This window comes from Chlorocebus sabaeus, chromosome 11, assembly GCF_047675955.1.
Source record: "Chlorocebus sabaeus isolate Y175 chromosome 11, mChlSab1.0.hap1, whole genome shotgun sequence".
Classification (NCBI taxonomy): Eukaryota; Metazoa; Chordata; class Mammalia; order Primates; family Cercopithecidae; genus Chlorocebus; species Chlorocebus sabaeus.
This window is the reverse complement of record NC_132914.1, coordinates 97401492-97424292: the sequence shown is the minus strand read 5'-3', so window position 1 is coordinate 97424292 and position 22801 is coordinate 97401492. Positions and strand designations below refer to the sequence as shown.

Genomic DNA, 22801 nt, shown 5'->3' with positions numbered 1-22801 from the left:
AGGAATCACTTATAATCCCACATGGTTGCAAGTGAAATACAGTAAGAAACCCCACATATGTATATACACAACCACACTAAACACAAAACAAAATAAAAATAAGTAGAAGAACATAAGATAGTATGTTTGTCCCAATTTGAATAGGTTTTTAACTACTAAAGGAAAAAAGAAGCTGTTGTTAAAATAAGTTGACACTTTGAATTGAAAAGAATTTGTTTCCATTTATGCAGAGAAAAACTTTTTAATTAGATACTATAAGGAACTGACTTGAATTTGTAAAGACTATACAAATTAAAAATGATTGATTAATCAATTTGGGCGCGTTGGCTCATGCCTGTAATCCCAGCCATTTGGGAGGCCAAAGCAGGCAGAGTTGGAGACCAGCCTGGCCGACATAGCAAAACCCCCTCTCTAGTAAAAATACAAAAATTAGCTGGGAGTGATGGTACACGCCTGTAGTCCCAGCTACTCAGGAGGCTGAGGCACGAGAATCGCTTCAATCCAGGAGGCAGAAGTTGCAGTGGGCCGAGATTGTGTCACTGCACTCCAGCCTGGATGACACAGTGAGATTGTATCTGAAAAAAAAAAAAAAAAAAAAAAAAGATTGGTTAGGCAGTTTATATAAGTAAACCACTGAAAAATTATTCTACTTCATGTGAGACATATATACGTCTATTGAATGATGAATGGAAAAAAGAACATACATCCCTGGGTCTACTAAATTAATACAAATAAACTGATAAAACTTTATTGGTTGAACTTTGTGAATATTAATATAAAAATTTTTGATGTAATTAGCTGGTTTGGGGGGGTGAAAAAAATGTAACCAGAACCTTAAAACTAATAGTTTTTTAAAAAAATTTCAACTTTTATTGTAAACTCAGGGTACACGTGCAGGTTTGTTATATTTTTATATTGCGTGATGCTGAAGTTCAGGGTGTGATTGATCCTATCATCCAGGTGGTCAGCATAGTACCCAATAGGTAGGTTTTCAGCCCTTATTCCCCTTCCTCCCTTCCTCCTTTTGGGGTCCACTGTCTGTTGTTTCCTTTTTTGTCTTCATGTGTACCCAACATTTAGCTCTCACTTATAAGTCAGAACATGCAGTACTGCAGCTTCACCAGCATCTGTATTTTGACTTTTTAATAATAGCTATTCTGGCTGATGTATCTGAGATGGTATCTCACTGTGGTTTTGATTTACATTTGTCTGATGATTAGTGATGATTGGTATGTTGAGCATTGTTTCGTATGCTTGTTGATTGTACATACGTCTTTTCAGAAGTGTGTGTTCATGTCCTTTGCCTACTTTTTAATGGTGTTTGGTTTTTGCTTGTTAACTTTTGTTCAAGTTCCTTATAGATTCTGGATATTAGACCTTTGTCAGATGAATAATTTGTGAATATTTTCTCCCATTCTGTAGGATGTCTGTTGACTCTGTTGATAGTTTATTTTGCTGTATAGAAGCTCTCTAATGAGGTCTCACTTGACTATTTTTGTTTTTGTTGTGATCGCCATTGAGGTCTTAGCCATAAATTCTTTGCTAAAGCCTGTGTCCAGAATGGTATTTCCTAGCTTTTCTTCTAGGACTTTTATAGTTTGACCTCTTATATTTAAATATTTGATCTATCTTGAGTTAATTTTTGTATATAGTAGAAGGTGTAGGGGTCCAGTTTCATTCTTCTAAATATGAGTAGCCAGTCATCCCAGCACCATTCATTGAATGGGGTGTCCTTTCCCCATTGCTTATTATTGTCCAATTTGTCAAAGATCAGATAGTTATAGGTGTGCAGTTTTATTTCTGGGTTCTCTATTCTGTTCCATTGATCTGTGTCTCTGTTTTTGTATCAGTACCATGCCATTTTGGTTCCTTATAGTATAGTTAATGTAATGTCTCCAGGTTTGTTCTTTTTTCTTAGAGTTGCTTTGGCTGTTCAGGCTCTTTTTTGGGTTCCATATGAATTTTTAAATATTTTAAATTTTTTTCTAATTTTGTACAAAATGATGTTTGTAGTTTGATAGGAATGACATTGAATCTGTAGATTGTTTTCAGCAGTATGGTCTTTTTTTTTTTTTTTTTTTTTTTTTTTTTTTTTTTTTTTTTGAAGCAGAGTCTTCTTCTGTTGCCTAGGCTGGAATACAGTGGTGGGATCTCAGCTCACTACAACCTCTGTCTCCTGAGTTCAAGTGATTTTTATGCCTCAGCCTCCCTAGTAGCTGGCATTACAGGCGTGTGCCACCATGCTCAGCTGATTTTAGTATTTTGGGTAGAGATGGGGTTTCGCCATGTTGGCAAGGCTGGTCTTGAACTCCTGGCCTCAAGTAGTCTGCCAGCCTCAGCCTCTTACAGTGCTGAGATTACAGGTGTGAGCCATCATGCCTCGCCAGTTCTTGTAGAGATCTTTTACCTTTTGGTTAGATATATTCCTAGGATTTTTGTTGTTGTTGTTGTTGTTTGGCTTTCAGCTTGAATGTTATTGGTATGTGTAAATACTTACGTTGATTTTGTGTCCTGAAGCTTTATTGAAGTTGCTTATCAGTCCTGGGAGTCTTCATGGAGTTTAGCATTTTCTAGGTACAGAATCATATTGTCAGCAAAGAGAGATAATTTGACTTCTCTTTGTATTTGGATGCCTTTTCTGTCTTTCTCTTGCCTGATTGCTCTAGCTAGAACTTCCAGTACTATTTTGAATAGAGGTGGTGAGAGGGGACATCCTTGTCTTGTTCCATTCCTTAAGGGAAATGCTTTCAGCTTTTGCCCCTTCAGAATGTTAGCTGTGAGTTTGTTATAGATTACTCTTACTGTTTTGAGATATGTTTCTTTGATTCATAGTTTGTTGAGGGTTTTTATTGTGAAGGGACGTTGGATTTTATCAAAAGCATTTTCTTTGCCTGTTGAGATAATCGTATGGTTTTTGTTTTTAGTTCTGTTTGTGGTGAATCACATTTATTGATTTGTGTATAAAACATAGTCTTTTTGGAAAATGAATTTGAGCGATCAAACTATTTGACAGAAGTGTTTATAGCTATTATTTTTAAATTAATTTTTTATTGTGGTAAGGTATAACTGAATTTACAATAATTTATACACACACACACACATACTTAGGCATTTGCCATTGAAAGTAATGGCAAAACTGCAATTACTTTTGCACCAACCTAATGATATTGGCCAGGTGCAGTGGCTCACTGCTATAATCCCAGCACTTTGGGAGACTGAGGTGGGTGGATTGCTTGAGGTCAGGAGTTTGAGACCAGCCTGGCCAACATGGTGAAACCCCATCTTTACAAAAAAAAAAAATCTATGTCTATATCTATATGTTTTATAATAATTGACATTAAGTACATTCACATTGTGTAACCAGTACCATTATTCGTCACCATAATTTTTATTATCTCAAGCTGAAACTATATATAACTCTATTATTTTTCATGGTAATGGAGAAATTATGGTAAAGAATTATTTTAAACAGTGTACAGGGAAGCATTCTGGATTTGAGGACTTGGATCTATGTCCTGACTGCCATTTACTTACCTATATTATCTGATAGAATATCATTATCATTATTTTTCTATCTGTTGTTTTAAGGCTCACAATAATAAGTTTATAGGGAATATTGTACAATGTTGATTTTGTGATTGATAAGGATCCAAAAAGATTATAGAGTTTTCTGAATAGTTGATGGGTGTTTCAAAATAATTCCATGTGAAGTTAAATATATAATAAAGTTTACACTGGAAATTAACCGTTAGCAAAGTTTTGTAAGTAGTTTTAAAAGTACTGTCTGGGTTGCATAAATTATTTGGAAAGGTTTTTATTCAGTGTGATTTCAGTAAACTTATTTATCTTTTCAGGTCTCTACAGCGGAACAATGTCGTTCTTCCCCCAAAAGCATGATTTGCTGCAATAAAAAATCCCTGTATCTTCCACAAGAAATGTCAGCTGTCTATATAGAATTCACAGAATATTACTATCCAGATGGAAAGGATTTTCCAAGTAAGAGAGTTTTTTATTATTATTTGTCCATTATTTGAGATGTTTTTTTCTTGTTAATATTTTTGAGTTTTATAAATATGAAAAATAAATAAAACTGTTATTGTTCCTTATTTATTATATTATTCCTTTTTTGAGAGAGAGCATCTCACTGTGTTACCCAGGCTGGTCTCAAACTCCTGGGCTCAAGCCATACTCTTGCCTTGGCCTCCCAAAGTATTGGGATTGCAGGTGTGAGCCACTATGCCCAGCCCCTATTGTTCTTTATTCTTATTGTGTATAGTACATAAGTCTAGTCTAACAGTTTTAGATGTTGTTATTGTTTGTTCATGTATCCTTTTCCCTCCCTAGCTTGTAGAATCCTTGATGGCAGGAATCATGAGGTTTTTTCGTTTTTTTTTTTCCCCGATATGGAGTCTTGCTCTGTCGCTCAGGCTGGAGTACAGTGGCACGATCTTGGCTCACTGCAGCCTTGGCCTCCCGGGTTCAAGCAATTCTCGCGCCTCAGCCTCCTCAGTAACTGGGATTACAGGCATGCAGCACCAGGCCCAGCTAATTTTTTCTGTGTTTTTACTGGAGACAGAGTTTCATCTTGTTGGCCAGGCTGGTCTTGAACTCCTGACCTCAAGTGATCTGTCCACCTTGGACTCCCAAAGTGCTGGAATTACAGGCGTGAGCCACCATGTCCAGCACATCTGGTATTTATGATTCATTTTATTCCAGATATTCAACTTACTTTGTGCTTAATAGCTATTTGTTAAATTAAAGAATCAATGAAAGTTAGGTTATTTGTAGAATAAAGTCATTTGTAAAACTCCATTTATATTTCAGCTATATAACTTCATTTATATATTATTGAAGAAGTAACTGAAGTTGTCCTTTTAGCTGTAGAGATTTTTTTTTTTTTTTTTTTTGACTGTTTTAAAATGCCCACATGTATACTTTGGGCAACTTTTGGCATTTACAGTTTTCAGAAATACTGAATTACATGAGTTTTTATTTTTAGAAGCTTCTTTGGCTTTCTAACATTAAAATGATTGTACATTTTAGCTTCTTAACATTAAAATGATTGTATATTGTATTCTTTGAATATTAAAACTCTCTGCTATTGTCTCAGTTCATCTAGGAAGTCTTTTTTTTTTTTGGAGACAGCGTCTTGCTCTGTTGCCCAGGCTGGAGTGCAGTGGCATGATCTCGGGTCACTGGAACCTCTGCCCTCCTGGGCCCAAATGGTCCTTGTGCCTCAGGCTTCCAAGTAGCTGGGACTACATGTGCGTGCCAACACTCCCAGCTAATTTTTGTGTTTTTGGTAGAGATAGGGTTTTGTCATGTTGGCCAGGCTGGTCTCTAACTCCTGGCCTCAAGTGGTCTGCCCACCTCAGCCTCCCAAAGTGCTGGGATTACAGATGTGAGCCCCTGCACCTGTCCCATCTCGGAATTCTTAAACTAAATGTTGCCCTCTTTTATGTGATACCTTTTTCATCGTGTTAGGTGAAAATCATAGTTGAAAGTATTTAGATGAAATAGGTTTTGTTATCAGAGACGTAACAAGTTTTATGTCCTTTCTTTAAAAGTAGAACTCCCAAAATACTTAGACCTACTTGCCCATTTGTTTAATATTGATTTATTTTTATATATATATATTTTTTCTTTTCTTTTTTTTTTTTCTGAGACAGATTCTTGCTCTGTTGCCTATGCTGGAGTGCAGTGGTGCGATCTCAGCTCACTGCATCCTCCACCTACCGGGTTCAAGCAATTCTCCTGCCTCAGCCTCCTGAGTAGCTGGGACTACAGGCATGCACTACCACATCCTGCTGATTTTTGTAATTTTTTTTTTTAGTAGAGGCGAGATTTCTTTTCTCCTTGTTGGCCAAGCTGGTCTTGAGCTCTAGACCTCAAGTGATCTGACCTCCTTGGCTTCCAAAAGTACTGGGATTACAGGCATGAGCCACTGCACCCACCCTATTAATGTATGTTTTTAGTTTCAAAAGGAACTTCTGATCCTCATACCATAGATTTTGCCTTTGTTGCTAAATTAAAAGATAGCATCCTGGGAATTACAAAGATATCTATCTATTTTATTGCTTTATTCCTAGTTTGGGTGAAAATTCTGGCATTGGCCAGGTGCAGTGGCAATCCCAGCACTTTGGGAGGCTGAGGCAGGTGGATCACCTGAGGTCAGGAGTTCAAGATCAGCCTGACCAACCTGGTGAAACCCCGTCTACTAAAATACCAAATTAGCCGGGTATGGTGGCACATGCCTGTAATCTCAGCTACTTGGGAGGCTGAGGCAGGAAAATCGCTTGAACCAGGGAGGTGGAGGATGCGGTGAGCTGGGATCACACCATTATACTCCAGGCTAGGCAACAAAAGCGAAACTCCGTCTCAAATAAATAAATAAATTTAAAAAAATTAAAAAACTTTCTGGCATCTAATCCTATCTTCATGTTTCAAGAATCTTTTGTGGGTTTTTGTTTATCTGTGTGTATTTCTCATTTGTTTCTCTCAGCTGCCTTCCTAAGCAGATGAGAAAACTCAGATAGGTGAAGGAAGACATCTGCTCAGCATCTTATAGGGAATAAAATGGCACAGTTGAAACTCAGGCATTGTCTTGTAAATCTGAATTCATTGTTTTTTCCCCTCTGTATTACACTGCTCCCCTTTGCCCCTGTATTCACCACGGCCATTGTCTGTTATTGCATAATCGTAGTATTCCAGCCATACCCCCATAATTGTTTTTCTTAAATAAAATATGTCATTGAACAAGTAATTTTTAAAAATTTTATTCTATATTATTTCTATTAAAAAAATTTTTTTATTTCCATAGGTTATTGGGGAACAGGTGGTGTTTTGTTACATGAATAAGTTGTTTAGTGGTGATTTGTAAGATTTTGCTGCACCCATCACCGGAGCAGTATACCTTGTTTGTAGTCTTTTATTCCTCACCCCCTTCCCACCCCTTCCCCCAAGTCCTCAAAGTCCATTGTATCATTCTTATGCTTTTGCATCCTCATAGCTTAGCTTCCAGTTATGAGGAAGAACATATGATGTTTGGCTTTTCATTCCTGAGTTACTCATTCCTGAGTAACTACTAAAAGTAGTTACTATTATTACTTAGGATAATAGTCTCCAGTCTCATCCAGGTTGATGCAAATGCCATTAATTCATTCCTTTTTATGGCTGAGTAGTATTCTGTTATATACACACACACACACACACCACAGTTTCTTTATCCACTCATTGATTGCTGGGCATTTGGGTTGGTTCCACGTTTTGTAGTTGTGAATTTTGCTGCTATAAACGTGTGTGCAAGTATCTTTTTCATACAATGACTTCTTTTCCTCTGGGCAGGTACCCAGTAGTGGGATTGCTGGATCAAATGGTAGTCTTACTTTTAGTGCCTTTTTTTTTTGAGATGGAGTCTTATTCTGTCACCCAGGCTGGAGTGCAGTGGCGTGATCTGGGCTCACTGCAACCTCTACTTCCCGGGTTCAAGCAATTCTCCTCCCTCAGCCTCCTGAGTAGCGCCACTGCACCCAGCTAATTTTTGTATTTTTAGAGATGGGGTTTCACCGTGTTGGCCAGGCTGGTTTTGAACTCCTGATCTTGTGATCCGCCTGCCTCAGCCTCCTAAAGTGCTGAGATGACAGGCATGAGCCACCACGCTCTGCCTACTTTTAGCTCTTTAAGGAATCTCCACACTGTTTTCCATAGTGGTTGTACTAGTTTATATTCCCACCAGCAGTGTAGAAGTATTCTCTGTTCACCACATCAGTGCCAACATCTACTATTTTTTGATTATGGCTTTTCTTGCAGTGAGAATGGTGGTATCACATCGTGGTTTTGATTTGAATTTCCCTGATCATTAGTGATGTTGAACATTTTTTTTTTCTGTTTGTTGGCCACTTATATATGTTCTTTTGAGAACTATATACTCATTGTCTCAGCCATCAATCCCTTTTTGGTGGGATTGTTTGTTTTTTTCTTGTTGATTTGAGTTCATTGTAGCTTCTGGTTATTAGTCCATTGTCAGATGTATATAGATCGTGAAGAGTTTTTCCCACTTTGTGGGTTGTCTGTTTACTAACTGTTCCTTTTGCTGTGCAGAGCTCTTTAATTAAGTCTCAGCAATTTATCTTTGGTTTTTTATTACATTTCCTTTTAGGTTCTTGGTCATGAAATCCTTGTGTAAGCCAATGTGTAGAAGAGTGTTTCCAATGTTGTCTTCTAGAATTTTTATAGTTTCAGGGCTTAGATTTAAGTCCTTAATCCATCTTGAGTTGATTTTTGTATAAAGTGAGAGATGAGGATCCAGTTTCATTCTCCCACATATGGCTAACCAATTATCCCAGCACCATTTGTTGAAAAGTGTGGCCTTTCCCCACTTTATGTTTTTATTTGCCTTGTTGAAGAACAGTTAGCTGTAAGTATTTGGGTTTACTTCTGGATTCTCTATTCTGTTCCATTGTTCTATGTGCCTATTTTTATACCAGTACCATGCTGTTCTGGTGACTATGGCCTTATAGTATAGTTTGAAATCAGGTAATATGATGCCTCCAGTTTTGTTCTTTTTGCTTAGTCTTGCTTTGGCCATGTGGGCTCTTTTTTGGCCCCATATGAATTTTTGAATTGTTTTTTCCAGTTCTGTGAAGAATGATGGTGGTATTTGGATGGGAATTGGATTGAATTTGTAGATTGCTTTTGGCAATATGGCCATTTCCCAATATTGATTCCACCCATCCAAGAGCATGGGATGTGTTTCCATGTGTTTGTGTCATCTATGATTTCTTTCAGCAGTGTTTTGCAGTTTTCCTTATAGAGGTCTTTCACCTCCTTGGTTAGGTATATTCCTAACTTTTTAAATTTTATTATTATTATTTTTTTCGCTGTTGTAAAGGGGTTGAGTTCTTGATTTGATTCTCAGCTTAATCATTGTTGGTGTATAGAAGAGCTACTGATTTGTGTACATTAATTTTGTATCTGGAAACTTTGCTGAATTCTTTTATCAGTTCTAGGAACTTTCTGGAGGAGTCTTTAGTAGGGTTTTTTAGGTAAATAATCATATCATCAGCAAACAGTGACAGTTTGACTTCCTCTTTACCTATTTGGATGCCCTTTATTTTCTTCTCTTGTCTGATTGTTCTGCCCAGGACTTCTAGTACTGTGTTGAAGAGGAGTGGTGAGAGTTGGCATCCTTGTCTTGTTCCAGTTCTCGGAGGGAATGCTTTCAACTTTTCCCCATTTAGTATTACGTTGGCTGTGCGTTTGTCAGAGATGGCTTTTATTATATTGAGGTATGTCCCATGTATGCTGTTTTTACTGAGAGTTTTAATCATAAAGCGTTGCTGGATTTTGTCGAATGCTTTTTCTGCATCTATAGAAATGATCATGTGATTTTTGTTTTTAATACTGTTTCTTTGGTGTATCACATTTATTGACTTGCGTATGTTAAACCATCTCTGGTATGCATCCCTGGTATGAAACCCACTTGATCATGGTGGATTATATTTTTGATATGTTGTTGGATTCGGTAAGCTAGTATTTTGTTAAGGATTTTAGCATCAATGTTCATCAAGCATATTGGTCTGCTTTCTTTTTTGGTTATGCCCTTTCCTGGTGTTGGTATTAGGGCAATACTGGCTTCATAGAATGATTTAGGGAGGGTTTCCTCTTTCTCTATCTTTGTGGAATAGTGTCAGTAGGATTGATACCAATTCTTTGAATGTCTGGTAGAATTCTACTGTGAATCCATCTGGTCCTGGACTTTTTTTTGTTGGTAATTTTTAAATTATTTCAGTTTGACTGCTTGTTATTGGTCTGTTCAGACTATCTAATTCTCCCTGATATAAGCTAGGAGGGTTGTATTTTTCCAGGAATTCTTCCATCTCTTCTAGGTTTCCTAGTATGTGCATGTAAAGGTGTTCATAGTTGCATTGAATGACCTTTTGTATTTCTGTGGTGTCAGTTGTAATCTCTCCCATTTTGTTTCTTACTGAGCTTATTTGGATTTTCTTTCTTCTTAGTTAATCTTGCCAGTGGTCTATCAATTTTATTTATCTTTTCAAAGAACCAACTTTTTGTTTAATTTGTCTTTTGTATTGTTTTTGTTTGTTTCAATTTCATTTAGTTCTGGTCTGATCTTGGTCATTGCCTTTCTTCTGCTGGGTTTGGGTTTGGTTTGTTCTTGTTTCTCTAGTTCCTTAAGGTGTGACCTTAGATTATCTGTTTGTGCTGTTTCAGACTTTTTAATGTAGGCATTTAGAACTATAAACTTTCCTCTCAGCGCCACCTTTGCTGTGTCCCAAAGGTTTTGATAGGTTGTGTCACTATTGTTCAATTCGAAGAATTTTTAAATTTCCATCTTGATTTCATTTTTGACCCAGTGATCATTCAGGAGCAGGTTATTTAATTTCCAGGTATTTGCATGGTTTTGAAGGTTCCTTTGAAGTAGATTTCCACTTTTATTCCATTGTGATCTGAGAGAGTGCTTGATATAATTTCAACTTTCTTAAATTTATTGAGGCTCTTTTTGTGGCCTATCATATAGCCTATCTCTTGGCGAAAGTCTGTTGAATAGAATGTGTATTCTGCAGTTGTTGGATGGAATGTTCTGTAAATATCTGTTAAGTCCATTTGTTCCAGAGTATAGTTTTGTTTTCTTTTGTTTTGTTTTGTTTTTGAGATGGAGTCTTGCTTTGTTGCCCAGGCTGGAGTGCAGTGGCATGATCTCGGCTCACTGCAAACTCTGCCTCCCGAGTTCACGCTATTCTCCTGCCTCAGCCTCCAGAGTAGCTGGGACTACAGGCACCTGCCACTATGCCTGGCTAAGTTTTTGTATTTTTTTTTTTTTAAGTAGAAATGGGGTTTCACTGTGTTAGCCAGGATGGTCTCGATCTCCTGACCTCATGATCCGCCTGCCTCAGCCTCCCAAAGTGCTGGGATTACAGGCATGAGCCACCGTGCCTGGTCAGAGTATAGTTGAAATCCATTGTTTCTTTGTTGACTTTCTGTCTTGATGACCTGTCTAGTGCTGTCAGTTGAGTATTGAAATCCCCCACTATTATTGTGTTGCCATCTATCTCATTTCTTAGGCCTATTAGTAATTGTTTTGTAAATTTGGGAACTCCAGTGTTAGATGCATATATGTTAGGATTGTGATAGTGTCCTGTTGGACAAGGCCTTTTATCATTGTATAATGTCCCTCTTTGTCTTTTTTAACTGCTGTTGCTTTAAGGTTTGTCTGTTATAAGAATAGCTACTCCTGCTTGCTTTTGATGTCCATTTGTATGAAATGTCTTTTTCCACCCCTTTACCTTAAGTTTGTGTGAGTCCTTATTTGTTAGGTGAGTCTCTTGAAGGCAGCAGATGGTTGGTGAATATCGGGGGAATCCGCCCCCAAAATTTCAATGTATGTTCTTTCTATTTTCCCTAAGTGTTGGCCGATCTGAGAAATAAAGAGAAAGAGTACAAAGAGAGGAATTTTACAGCTGGACTTCCAGGGTGACATCACATAGCAGTAGGACCGTGATGCCCACCTGAGCCACAAAACCAGCAGGTTTTTATTAAGGACTTCAAAAGGGGAGGGGGTGTACGAACAGGGAGTAGGTCACAAAGATCACATGCTTCAAAAGGCAGAAAGGAGAACAAAGATCACATGCTTCTGAGGCCAATAAAGATCACAAGGCAAAGAGCAAAGCAAAGATCACAAGGCAAAGGTCAAAATAAAAAACTCCTGATAAGGGTCTATGTTCAGCTGTGCACGCATTGTCTTGATAAACATCTTAAACAACAGAAAACAGGGTTCAAGAGCAGAGAACTGATCTGACCTCAAATTTACCAGGGAGCAGTTTTTTCCCCACCCTAATAAGCCTGAGGGTACTGCAGGAGACCAGGGTGTGTTTCAGTTGTTATCTCAACTGCGTAAGACAGATACTACCAGGGCAGCCGTTTATAGACCTTCCCCCAGGAATGCAATTCCTTTCCCAGGGTCTTAATTATTAATATTCCTTGCTAGGAAAAGAATTTAGTGATATCTTCCCTACTTGCACGTCTGTTTATAGGCTCTCTGCAAGAAGAAAAATATGGCTGTATTCTGCCCAACCCTGCAGTCAGACGGACCTTATGGTTATCTTCCCTTGTTCCTTGAAAATCACTGTTATTCTGGTTTTTTTCAAGGTGCACTGATTTCATATTGTTCAAACACACATTTTACCATCAATTTATACAGTTAATGCATTCATCACAGTGGACCTGAGGTGACATATCCTCAGCTTACTATGAAGATAACAGGATTAAGAGATTAAAGTAAGACAGGCTATAAGAGTATTATTAGGGAAGTGATAAATGTCCATGAAATCTTCACAATTTATGTTCCTCTGCCATGGCTCCAGCCGGTCCCTCCGTTCGGGGTCCCTGACTTCCCACAACAGGTGAATTCTTATCTATTCTGCAGTTCTGTATCTTTTAAGTGGAACATTTAGGCCATTTACATTTAGTGTTAGTATTGAGACATGAGGTACCATTCTATTCATCATGCTGTTTGTTGCCTGTATGCCTTTTTTTTTAAATTGTATTTTTGTTTTATGGATCCTCTGAGATTTATGCTTTAAAGAGATTCTGTTGTGTTTCCAGGATTTGTTTCAAGATTTGGAGCTCCTTTGAGCAGTTCTTAGTTCTGGTAGTGGTGACTTGCTAGTGGCGAATTATCTCAGCATTTGTTTGTCTGAAAAACACTGTATTTTTACTTCATATGTGAAGCTTAGTTTCACTAGATATAAAATTCTTGACTGATAATTGTTTTGTTTGAGGAAGCTGAAGATAGGGCCAGAATCCCTTCTAGCTTCTAGATTTTTTGCTGAGAAATCTGCTGTTAATCTGATAGATTTTCCTTTATAGGTTACCTGGTGCTTCTGTCCCAGAGGTCTTAAGATTCTTTCCTTTGTCTTAACTTTAGATAACCCGATGACAATGAGCCTAGGCAATCATCTTTTGCGATGAATTTCCCAGGTGTTCTTTGTGCTTCTTGTATTTGGATGTCTAAGTCTGTAGCAAGGTCAGGGAAGTTTTCCTCAATTATTCCCCCAAGTATGTTTTCCAAACTTTTAGATTTCTCTTCCTACTTAGGAACACCAATTATTCTTAGGTTTGGTCATTTAACATAATCCCAGACATCTTGGAAACTTTGTTAATATTTTCTTATTCTTTTTTTCTTTGTCTTTGTTGGACTGGGTTAATTCAAAGACCTTGTCTTTGAGCTCTGAATTTCTTTCTTCTACTTATTCAGTTCTATTGCTGAGACTTTCTAGAGCATTTTGCATTTCTATGAGTGTGTCTGTTTATTCCTGAAGTTTTGATTGATTTTTATTTATGCTATCTATTTCCTTGAATATTTTTTTCACTTCTTGTATCATTTTTTGGATTTCCTTACACTGGGCTTCGCCTTTCTCTGGTGCCTCCCTGATTAGCCTAGAATTCTTTCTCAGGTAAATCAGGGATTTCTTCTTGGTTTGGGTCCATTGCTGGTGAGCTAGTGTGATTTTTTTGGAGATGTTAAAGAACTTTGTCTTATCATATTAACAGAGTTGTTTTTCTGGTTCTTTCTTATTTGGGTAGGCTCTCTCAGAGGTAATGTCTGGGACTGAAGGCTGTTGTTCAGACTCTTTTGTCCCATGACATGTTCCCTTGAAGTGGCATTATCCCTTTTTTTTTTTTTTTTTTTGAGACAGTTTCACTCTTGTTGCCCAGGCTGCAGTGCAATGGCATGACCTAGGCTCACCGCAGTCTTCGCCTCCTGGGCTCAAGTGATTCTCCCGCCTTAGCCTCCCGAGTAGCTGGGATCACAGGCGTGCATCACCACACCCGGCTAATTTTGTATTTTTAGTAGAGACGGGGTTTCTCTATGTTGATCAGGCTGGTCTTAAACTCCTGACCTCAGGTGATCTGCCCGCCTTGGCCTCCCAAAGTGCTGGGATTACAGGCGTGAGCCACTGCACCTGGCCGGTATTCTCCTTTTTTTCCTATGGGTGTGGATTCTGAGAGCCGAGCTGTAGTGATTGTTATCTCTCTTCTAGATCTAGACACCCAGCAAGTCTACCAGGCTGTGGGCTGGTACTGGGGGTTGTCTGCAGAGTCCTGTGATGTGAACCATCTGTGGCTCAGCCATGAGTACCAGTCCAATATTTGGGTTGTCTCTCGGGTCCTGCAGGAGCAATCTGTGTCCTTCAGAGGGTGTATAGGTCCTCTCAGTTTTCCTGATTTATTCCTGTAGTCGTTCTGGAGCAAAACTTCACCATGTGAGCCTCCACACACTGCTATGTCCGTCCAAGTTGGAGCTGCAAACTAGTCCTGCCTCCTGCCTGCCACCTTGTCCCTAAACAAGTAATTTTTCTTCAGAGTTAAGAGTAGTTTCCAGTATTTATGACTTCTAAGCTGTTTTTTTTTTTTTTAGATATTCTTTTCTTTTTTTTTTGAGACACAGCTTCACTCTGTGCCTAGGCTGGAGTACTGTGGCACAATGATGGTTCACTGCTGCCTCAAACTCCTGGACTCGAGTGATCTTCCCATCTTAGCCTCGCTAATAGCTAGGATTATAGGCATGAGCCATCATGTCCAGCTAATTTTAAATTTTTTATAGGTACAAGATCTCACTCTGTTGCCTGGGCTAGTCTCAAACTCGTGGGCTCAAGCCATCCTCCTGCTTTGGCCTCCCAAAGCACTGGGATTACAGACATGAGCCAACACTCCCAGCCATCTAGGCTTGTTTATACAAGTTTTGTTAGCATGTACCAAAGGAATTATAATCTCATTCTATAATCTGTACTTTTTTTTTTCTGAAAAAAATTAACAAAATTCCTTCCTTGCGTGTTAAACTTGACCCCCGTGGATACCTGGTAGTGGAATTTCTAGATTATGTTTAACTATTTTTTAATTTAATTTTTTCTTAGAGAAATTTTCAAAAATAAAAGTAGAGAATATAGTATGTTGAACCCTCATATAGATGAGTTAATTTTCATTCCTCATTATCTCTATTTTGAACAGTACTAAATGTTCCAACTTTTATAATCTCTTAACTTTCCTTTTACCATTGTGAAAGTAACATATGCATTATATTTTAACAATAAAGAAGAAAAAGCCAAAAAAACAATGCTTGTAAGCTTGCGGTTTGGAGACATCTGCTCAAATGTAAGTATATTCATTTGTTAGGGCTGCTATAACAAACACCACAGACTAGGTGACTTAACAGAAATTTATTGTCTCACAGTACTGAGGCTAGAGGTCCAAGATGAAGACTTCAGCGGGATTGTTTCTTCTGAGACTGCTCTCCTTATAGATGGTCATCTTCCGCCTATATTTTCACATGGTCTTCCCTCTGTGTATGTGTGTTTGTCCCTCCTGTTCTGCTCTTATAAGGATATGAGTCACAATGGACTAGGGCCCACCCAGTGAACTCATTTTACCATAATTGTCTCTTTAAAGGCTTTAGCTCCAAATACATTCTGAGCTACAGGGAGATAGAACTTCAGTAAATGCATTTTGGAGGGACACAGTTCAACCCATAGCAATAAATATAGCGTTGTTAGTCTTGTTTTTTAATGCATGTATTTCTTTTACATATTTAATTTGCACCCTGCTTCTTTTCCTTAGTGATATCAGAATATTCAATGTTTCTACAAGCTGCTTTTAAGTATTATTAGCTACATACTAATCTATTTCATAAGTAGACTTCTGTTGGAAACCGCATATAGATCTTTCTAGTGCTTAGTGTCCTGGGTTCCTTTTTCAGTCCCACATCTGCTCTCAGGCTTCTTTCTGTGCTCTAGCTCTTGGGCAGCGTTTGCTCCCTAGTCTACTCTGTGGCTGCCATCATCAATCAATCTACGTTGAGATATTCCCTCTCCTTCCTTTCCTTTCAGAGTTTGATGCAGTGTCTGCAGCACTCACTTTATTTCTATTCCCAAAGGCAAGCACCTACACTTCACAATTGCATGTCTCTGATAGACTTAATTGTAATTTTTCTCTGTTTGTATCTGTCTCATGTAATAAACTATGACCTTTTAAGGAAAAAGGACCATGCCCTATTTCTTTTGGTGTTCTTTGTGCTTAGGGTAAGACAGACAATGTAGTTGACATTTAGTGGATCTTAAAGGAAAGTGAATGAATAAATGAATAACATAAGCAAATAAACCATATTCAGGACATTGTTACAGTGTTCCCTCTCCACTGGTGTCTCACACCTTAGATTTATTTTTCTTAAATTTAGTCTAAATGCTCTAGATATGCATAACTTTAGCTTTGGTAGGAATAAATATGTCTGAATTTTTAGAATAAAAGATCTTCATCATGGTGCTCTGAAAACAAAATGACTGGTATGGTAGAAAAATATGTGTATTTCAGGAAGCGATGTACCCTCTAATTATAAATATTAGTTTATTTTGGGAGAGCTATGAAAAAGAGTGAATTCATTTTATTGTTGAGGAGATACTTGGTTTTCACATTGCTCCAAGCACTATTACAGGCCTTGATTAAAAGTGGGGAATAAATTTATGCGTGGTCCCTCCTTTCAAGGAGAACCTGCTAGCATAGCACTTGCATAAAAAATTGGTCATTAGACTTAGCTCTCTTATTTTAGAGGATTTAGATTAAGATTCAGGTTGTAAAGTCTACAGAAATACATAATCGAGGACCACTTTGATGTGATACTTCATCAAGAAGGTAATGTTTTTACAAGTTCTTGGTGAATACAACCTTAGGAAAGAAATTGAAACAGTGCTTCCTGTTTTATGCAGTTAGTTTTAGATTAATTTATATATTCAAGATATTCATGTGTTTTGTATATTTATATGTTATAGATATTTTAAAATATTAAAACTTTTTTTCAGTTAGGCATGGGAAATTTTTTTTGTCTATCTAAATGTGTTTGTTATTCACATGTATCACTATGATTTTGTAAATAACACCTCAAATTTGTTTTAAGAAAGAATAAAACTGACTAAACATGTACTTTTTGTTCTCAGGGAAGATTTAGAAACATACAATTAAAATTTTTTTTAAAAAATCTTTTCTCCACAGTTCCATCTCCCAACCTCTATAGCCAGCTGAATGCACTACAGTTTACTGTGGATGAAAGAAGCATTCTATGGTTAAATCAATTTCTGTTGGATTTAAAACAGAGTCTTAATCAGTTCATGGCTGTGTACAAGTTGAATGACAACTCAAAATCTGACGAACATGTTGATGTTCGAGTTGATGGCTTAATGTTAAAGGTATCGTACAAACAAGTAGTAGTAATGATTTAATTCAGTTTTGTTCTTTTTATTTTGCAATTTATTTTGTGCATATATATATGTTACATTCATTATTAATTCATGTTATTGTTTTTTAAAAGATTCTCTTCTTAGTGGTCATGTAAGTCCCCTTTACTCAATTTAATAAGATTTGAGGGGAAGAGTTAGTGTTTTATGTCTTAATAGGAAAGTAGTATTTTTGGGGGAAAGGTCAAGAAAAAGAATTTCTGAGGTAAGTCATGTTGTTTTATCTTTAAGATGTATGGATTTGACAGTTGGATGAGATTAATTTTTCTTCTCTTCTAGTTTGTCATTCCTTCTGAAATGAAATCTGAATGTCATCAAGATCAGCCACATGCAATTTCTATTCAGAGTTCTGAAATGATTGCCACAAATACAAGGCACTGTCCAAACTGTCGACATTCTGACCTAGAAGCTTTGTTTCAAGACTTTAAAGATTGTGATTTTTTTAGTAAAACATATACCAGCTTCCCCAAATCTTGTGACAATTTTAATCTTCTACATCCAATTTTCCAGAGGCATGCTCATGAACAAGATACGAAAATGCATGAAATTTATAAAGGAAATATTACTCCCCAATTGAATAAAAACACTCTTAAAACTTCTGCTGCCACGGATGTTTGGGCTGTGTACTTTTCTCAATTTTGGATAGATTATGAAGGGATGAAAAGTGGAAAAGGACGGCCAATAAGTTTTGTAGACTCATTCCCTCTTTCCATTTGGATTTGTCAACCAACAAGATATGCAGAGTCACAAAAAGAGCCGCAGAGTTGTAATCAAGTATCTCTAAACACATCACAAAGTGAATCTAGTGATCTGGCTGGCCGATTGAAGCGGAAGAAACTATTGAAGGAGTATTATAGTACAGAGTCTGAGCCCTTGGCAAATGGTGGTCAGAAGCCTTCATCAGATAAATTTTTTAGATTTTCCTCTTCCTCGTCAGAAGCAGATATTCATGTCCTAGTTCATGTTCATAAACATGTCAGTATGCAGATTAATCACTACCAGTATCTACTCCTACTTTTGCTGCATGAGTCACTTATTCTGCTTTCAGAGAACTTAAGGAAAGATGTAGAAGCTGTAACTGGCAGTCCTGCTAGTCAGACATCCATTTGTATTGGAATTTTACTTAGAAGTGCAGAACTGGCTCTTTTGCTCCATCCAGTGGATCAAGCAAATACTCTTAAGTCTCCTGTTTCTGAAAGTGTGAGCCCAGTGGTACCTGATTATTTGCCTACAGAAGATGGGGATTTTTTGTCTTCAAAAAGAAAACAAATTAGTAGGGATATAAATAGAATTAGAAGTGTAACTGTTAATCATATGTCAGACAACAGATCTATGAGTGTTGACCTTAGCCATGTCCCTTTAAAAGATACTTTGCTTTTTAAATCAGCTAGTGATACAAATCTGCAAAAAGGCGTTTCTTTTATGGACTATTTATCAGATAAACATTTAGGGAAAATAAGTGAAGATGAAAGTAGTGGACTTGTTTACAAAAGTGGCTCAGGAGAAATTGGATCAGAAACAAGTGACAAAAAGGATTCATTTTATACAGATTCAAGTAGTATCTTAAACTACAGAGAAGATTCAAATATGCTATCATTTGATAGTGATGGTAATCAAAACATACTTTCAAGTAGTTTAACTAGTAAAGGAAATGAAACCATAGAGTCCATCTTTAAAGCCGAAGATTTGCTTCCGGAAGCAGCTTCACTCTCTGAAAACCTGGATATCAGTAAAGAAGAGACCCCCACAGTTAGAACACTTAAATCACAGTCATCTTTAAGGTAACAACATTTTATTGGCCTTTTTAAAAATTAATTTATTTTGTGGAGTGTGTGTGCCTGTGAGTGTATTTTGTTTTGAGGCAGGAAAGCTCATGACAAAATAAGGCATTGTTAACATGTGAAAGAGTAGGTGTTTCAAAATATGAAAACACTTTGAGCTTATATATTTAAGTATAATTTCAGCTATGGATGCTATATATGTATTTTAATTTTCTTAGACGTATTTTTTAGATAGAATTCTTTTCTCTATATGTACTAACTTTCTAATTATTTTGTTAACAGTGGAAAGCCTAAGGAACGTTGCCCACCCAACCTGGCTCCTCTCTGTGTTTCTTACAAGAATATGAAAAGAAGCTCTTCACAAATGTCATTGGATACCATTTCACTTGACAGCATGATATTGGAAGAACAGTTGTTAGAAAGTGATGGAAGTGACAGCCATACGTTTTTGGAAAAAGGTAAAGTTATGATATGGTTTAAGAATTCATATTACATATATACACCTTAGGAGAAAAGGGATGCTTTTAGTTATATTCAATAATTGTTAACTGTACCCATGCTTTTTAAAGTTGTTGAGCGTAACTAAAAACAAATGTTTTTAGTTATATTCAGTAATTGTTAATTATTAATAATACTTAGTTATATTTAGATATATTCTAATTGTTCATTATAGCCCCCCAAAAAAGACTTATTTATACATACATGGACTATGTAAGAGTACCTAACTTTCCTCTAATGGTTGTTCCATTGTTTCTTTTAACCAGATACTCCTGCCTCTCTATGGCTGAGATCCAGCAATTATATGTATGCAGTCACTTAGACCATAAAGCAGCCAATATTAAGGCTACCAGCCTGTATTACAGAGACTCCTATATTTCGAAATTTGATTAGATGGGCTTAATTTGTATGGTGAATTCTACTGATTACAAAATTAGGATTCTTTCACATATATGATAGTATATGGTGGAACTACGTGATTTTTCCCATTTTATTGAGAGACAACCAATGCCCTAGTAAAGACTGCTAGGAATGAATTAGAAGGTGTTTGTTGCATCTCCCTCATTAAGGCATTGAGTTTGTAAACAGGAATTAGAAGTATGGGCCATAGTCAGAAAGTAGTTGCTGCAGACAGAAAAACATAGGAGACCAGAGGCAAATATAAATTACTTTGTTTTTTCTCTTCTTTTTTTTTTGAGATGGAGCTTCACTCTGTTGCCCAGGCTGGAGTGCAGTATTGTGATCTCAGCTTACTGCATCCTTCGCCTTCGGGTTCAAGCAGTTCTCCTGCCTCAGCCTCCCGTGTAGTTGGGATTGCAGGCATGCACCACCATGCTCGGCTCATTTTTGTACCTTTTCTAGGGATGGGGTTTCGTCATGTTGGCCAGGCTGGTCTCAAACTCCTGACTTCGAATGATCCATGCACCTCAGCGTCCCAAAATGCTGGGATTACAGGCATGAGCCGCCATGCCTGGCCTGAATTACTTTCTGTTTGAAAGGAAATAACCCCATTGATTTAGTTGAAAAGCTTAGATTAGATAATTAGTAACATAAATATAACAAGTATGTAATAAGTAATAATATAATATGTATTACTAATGTGCCATAATAGTAGCTACCATTTGTTGCCAAGCAATGTCTGTTTTGTTCCGCTATCACAGAATACCACAGACTGGGTAATTTATAAAGAACAGAAATTTATTTCTCACGTGTTCTGGAGACTGGGAAGTCCAAGATCAAACCTCATCAAATTGTAAGGGTTGTAATTTGCAGTCCTCTGTAGGTCAAGAGAAGCTACCTTAAGCCTGTTTTGTAAGGGCCTTAATCCCATTCATGTAGGGGCAAACTCTCATGGGCTGATCACCCGTTAAAGGCCCTACCTCTTAGTACTATCACTTTGCCAACACATGAATTTCAAAGGGACACATTCATACCGTTGCAGGTGCTTAAATAGTTTACTTCTTTTAATTTGAATTACAACTCTGTAATAATAGAAGCTAACATTTATTGAGCATTTACTTTGTGTTGGTACCATTCTATATGCTTTGTATATATTTTAATGAGTTTAAACCTCACAACAATTCTATCAATAGTATACTGTTATCTTCAGAGAGAGGTTAAATAACGAATCCAAAGTAACACAGCTAGTTAGTGGTTTAAATTCAGGTATTCTGGCTCTAGAGCCTATTGTCTACTATGTACCAAATTGCCTCAGCCCTATGAGGTATAAGTGCTTATTCTTATCCTTTTACAGATACAGAAACTGAGGCTCCTGAAGTTTAAGTAGTGTTCCCATAGTCACATTATTGTACGCAGAGCTGGGATTGTCTTTCTTGTTATTCTTGCTATTCTTTTTTTTTTTTTTTTTTTGAAATGTAGTTTTTTTCTTGTTGCCCAGGCTGGAGTGCAATGTAACGATACTGGCTCACTGCAACCTCTGCCTCCTGGGATTCTCCTGCCTCAGCCTCTCAAGTAGCTGGGACTACAGGCATCCACCACCACGCCTAGCTAACTTTTGTGTTTTTAGTGGAGACAAGGTTTCACCATGCTGGCCAGGCAGGTCTCGAATTCCTGGCCTCAGCCATCTCAGCCTCCCAAAGTACTGGGTTTATAGGTGTGAGCTACCATGCCCAGCCTCTTGTTTGTTATTCTAAGCTAATATTTACTAGGGACTTACTATACCAGTTACTATCGTAAGCATCTTGCCTGTATTTAATCTTCAAATAAATTGAGGTAGGAACTGTTATCTTCATTTTAAAGGTGAAGCAAACAAAGCCTAGGGAGGTAAGCAGCTTGCCCAAGGTTATGCAACTAGTAAGTGGTAGAGTTTAGCATTTGAACCCAGTTAGTCAGACTTCAAAGTCTGAACTCTTCTATCTGACGCAAACATGTCTTCTTAAAAAATTTTACCCTTTACACAAGTCAGAGAAAAATCTCTCTACTAGATTCCAGTTTACTTTATCTTGGTGGGAGACACTAGTCAGTTTACCTTACATGATAGATGATATTTAATAACAACAATAGCAAACATTTATTGAACCACCCCTAGTCATACCGCCAAGTGCTGTAAAACACATTATTTAATCCTTAAGACCATCATATGAGGTGGTTATTATTATTGATCACTTTTCTATAGATTTAGAAACTAAAGCTGAAAGAAATAAGATATCTTGTCCAAAAGTTGTAGCCAGCAAGTAGTAAGAGGCAGATTTGTCAGCTATTCTGACTGATAGCCCAAGTTTTTAACCAATCATTAAGCTATTCTAGCTCCCCAGACTTGGGGAATGTGTACCATACATAAACAAAAATTGTCAGTCTAAGTCTGATAATTCATAGCAATCTTCTTTCCAGCATAGCACTTAAATGTAGAAGAGGTACTGATATGTGTCATGAAAATCTATTCAAGATTCACAGATAGCTGTAGTTCCCCTGTGCCCCCTTTATCGTTTAAATTCCTACCTTAACAGAGGATTTTTTTGTCCTTTGATCAAAATATACTTCAAAAACAATGTTCTTGTGGCAGATCACCCTACTTAATCTGAAAGCATCAGTGGTTTTATTATTTCTAATAAATAATAGTAAGGAAAAGTGACTACCACTCAATGTGGAAAACTTGGAAAATACAACCATAATTTGGAGAGTAAAATCACCAAAAAGTCTCTCTCACATTCACAATATATCAACTGTTATTTATTTTATGAATTTATATATGTGAACTCC

At 37.2% G+C, this 22801-nt stretch overlaps 1 protein-coding gene across 1 annotated transcript in view; it reads left to right on the top strand.

The window, feature by feature from the left end:
• Positions 1 to 22801, top strand: part of BLTP3B (bridge-like lipid transfer protein family member 3B) — a 112127-nt gene that overhangs the window by 71303 nt on the left and 18023 nt on the right. Inside the window, exons 12-15 of the mRNA XM_008004361.3 lie at positions 3855 to 3996; positions 17062 to 17255; positions 17583 to 19084; positions 19367 to 19542. Coding sequence (XP_008002552.1) covers positions 3855 to 3996; positions 17062 to 17255; positions 17583 to 19084; positions 19367 to 19542 — 2014 coding nt within the window. The remainder of the gene's footprint in view (positions 1 to 3854; positions 3997 to 17061; positions 17256 to 17582; positions 19085 to 19366; positions 19543 to 22801) is intronic.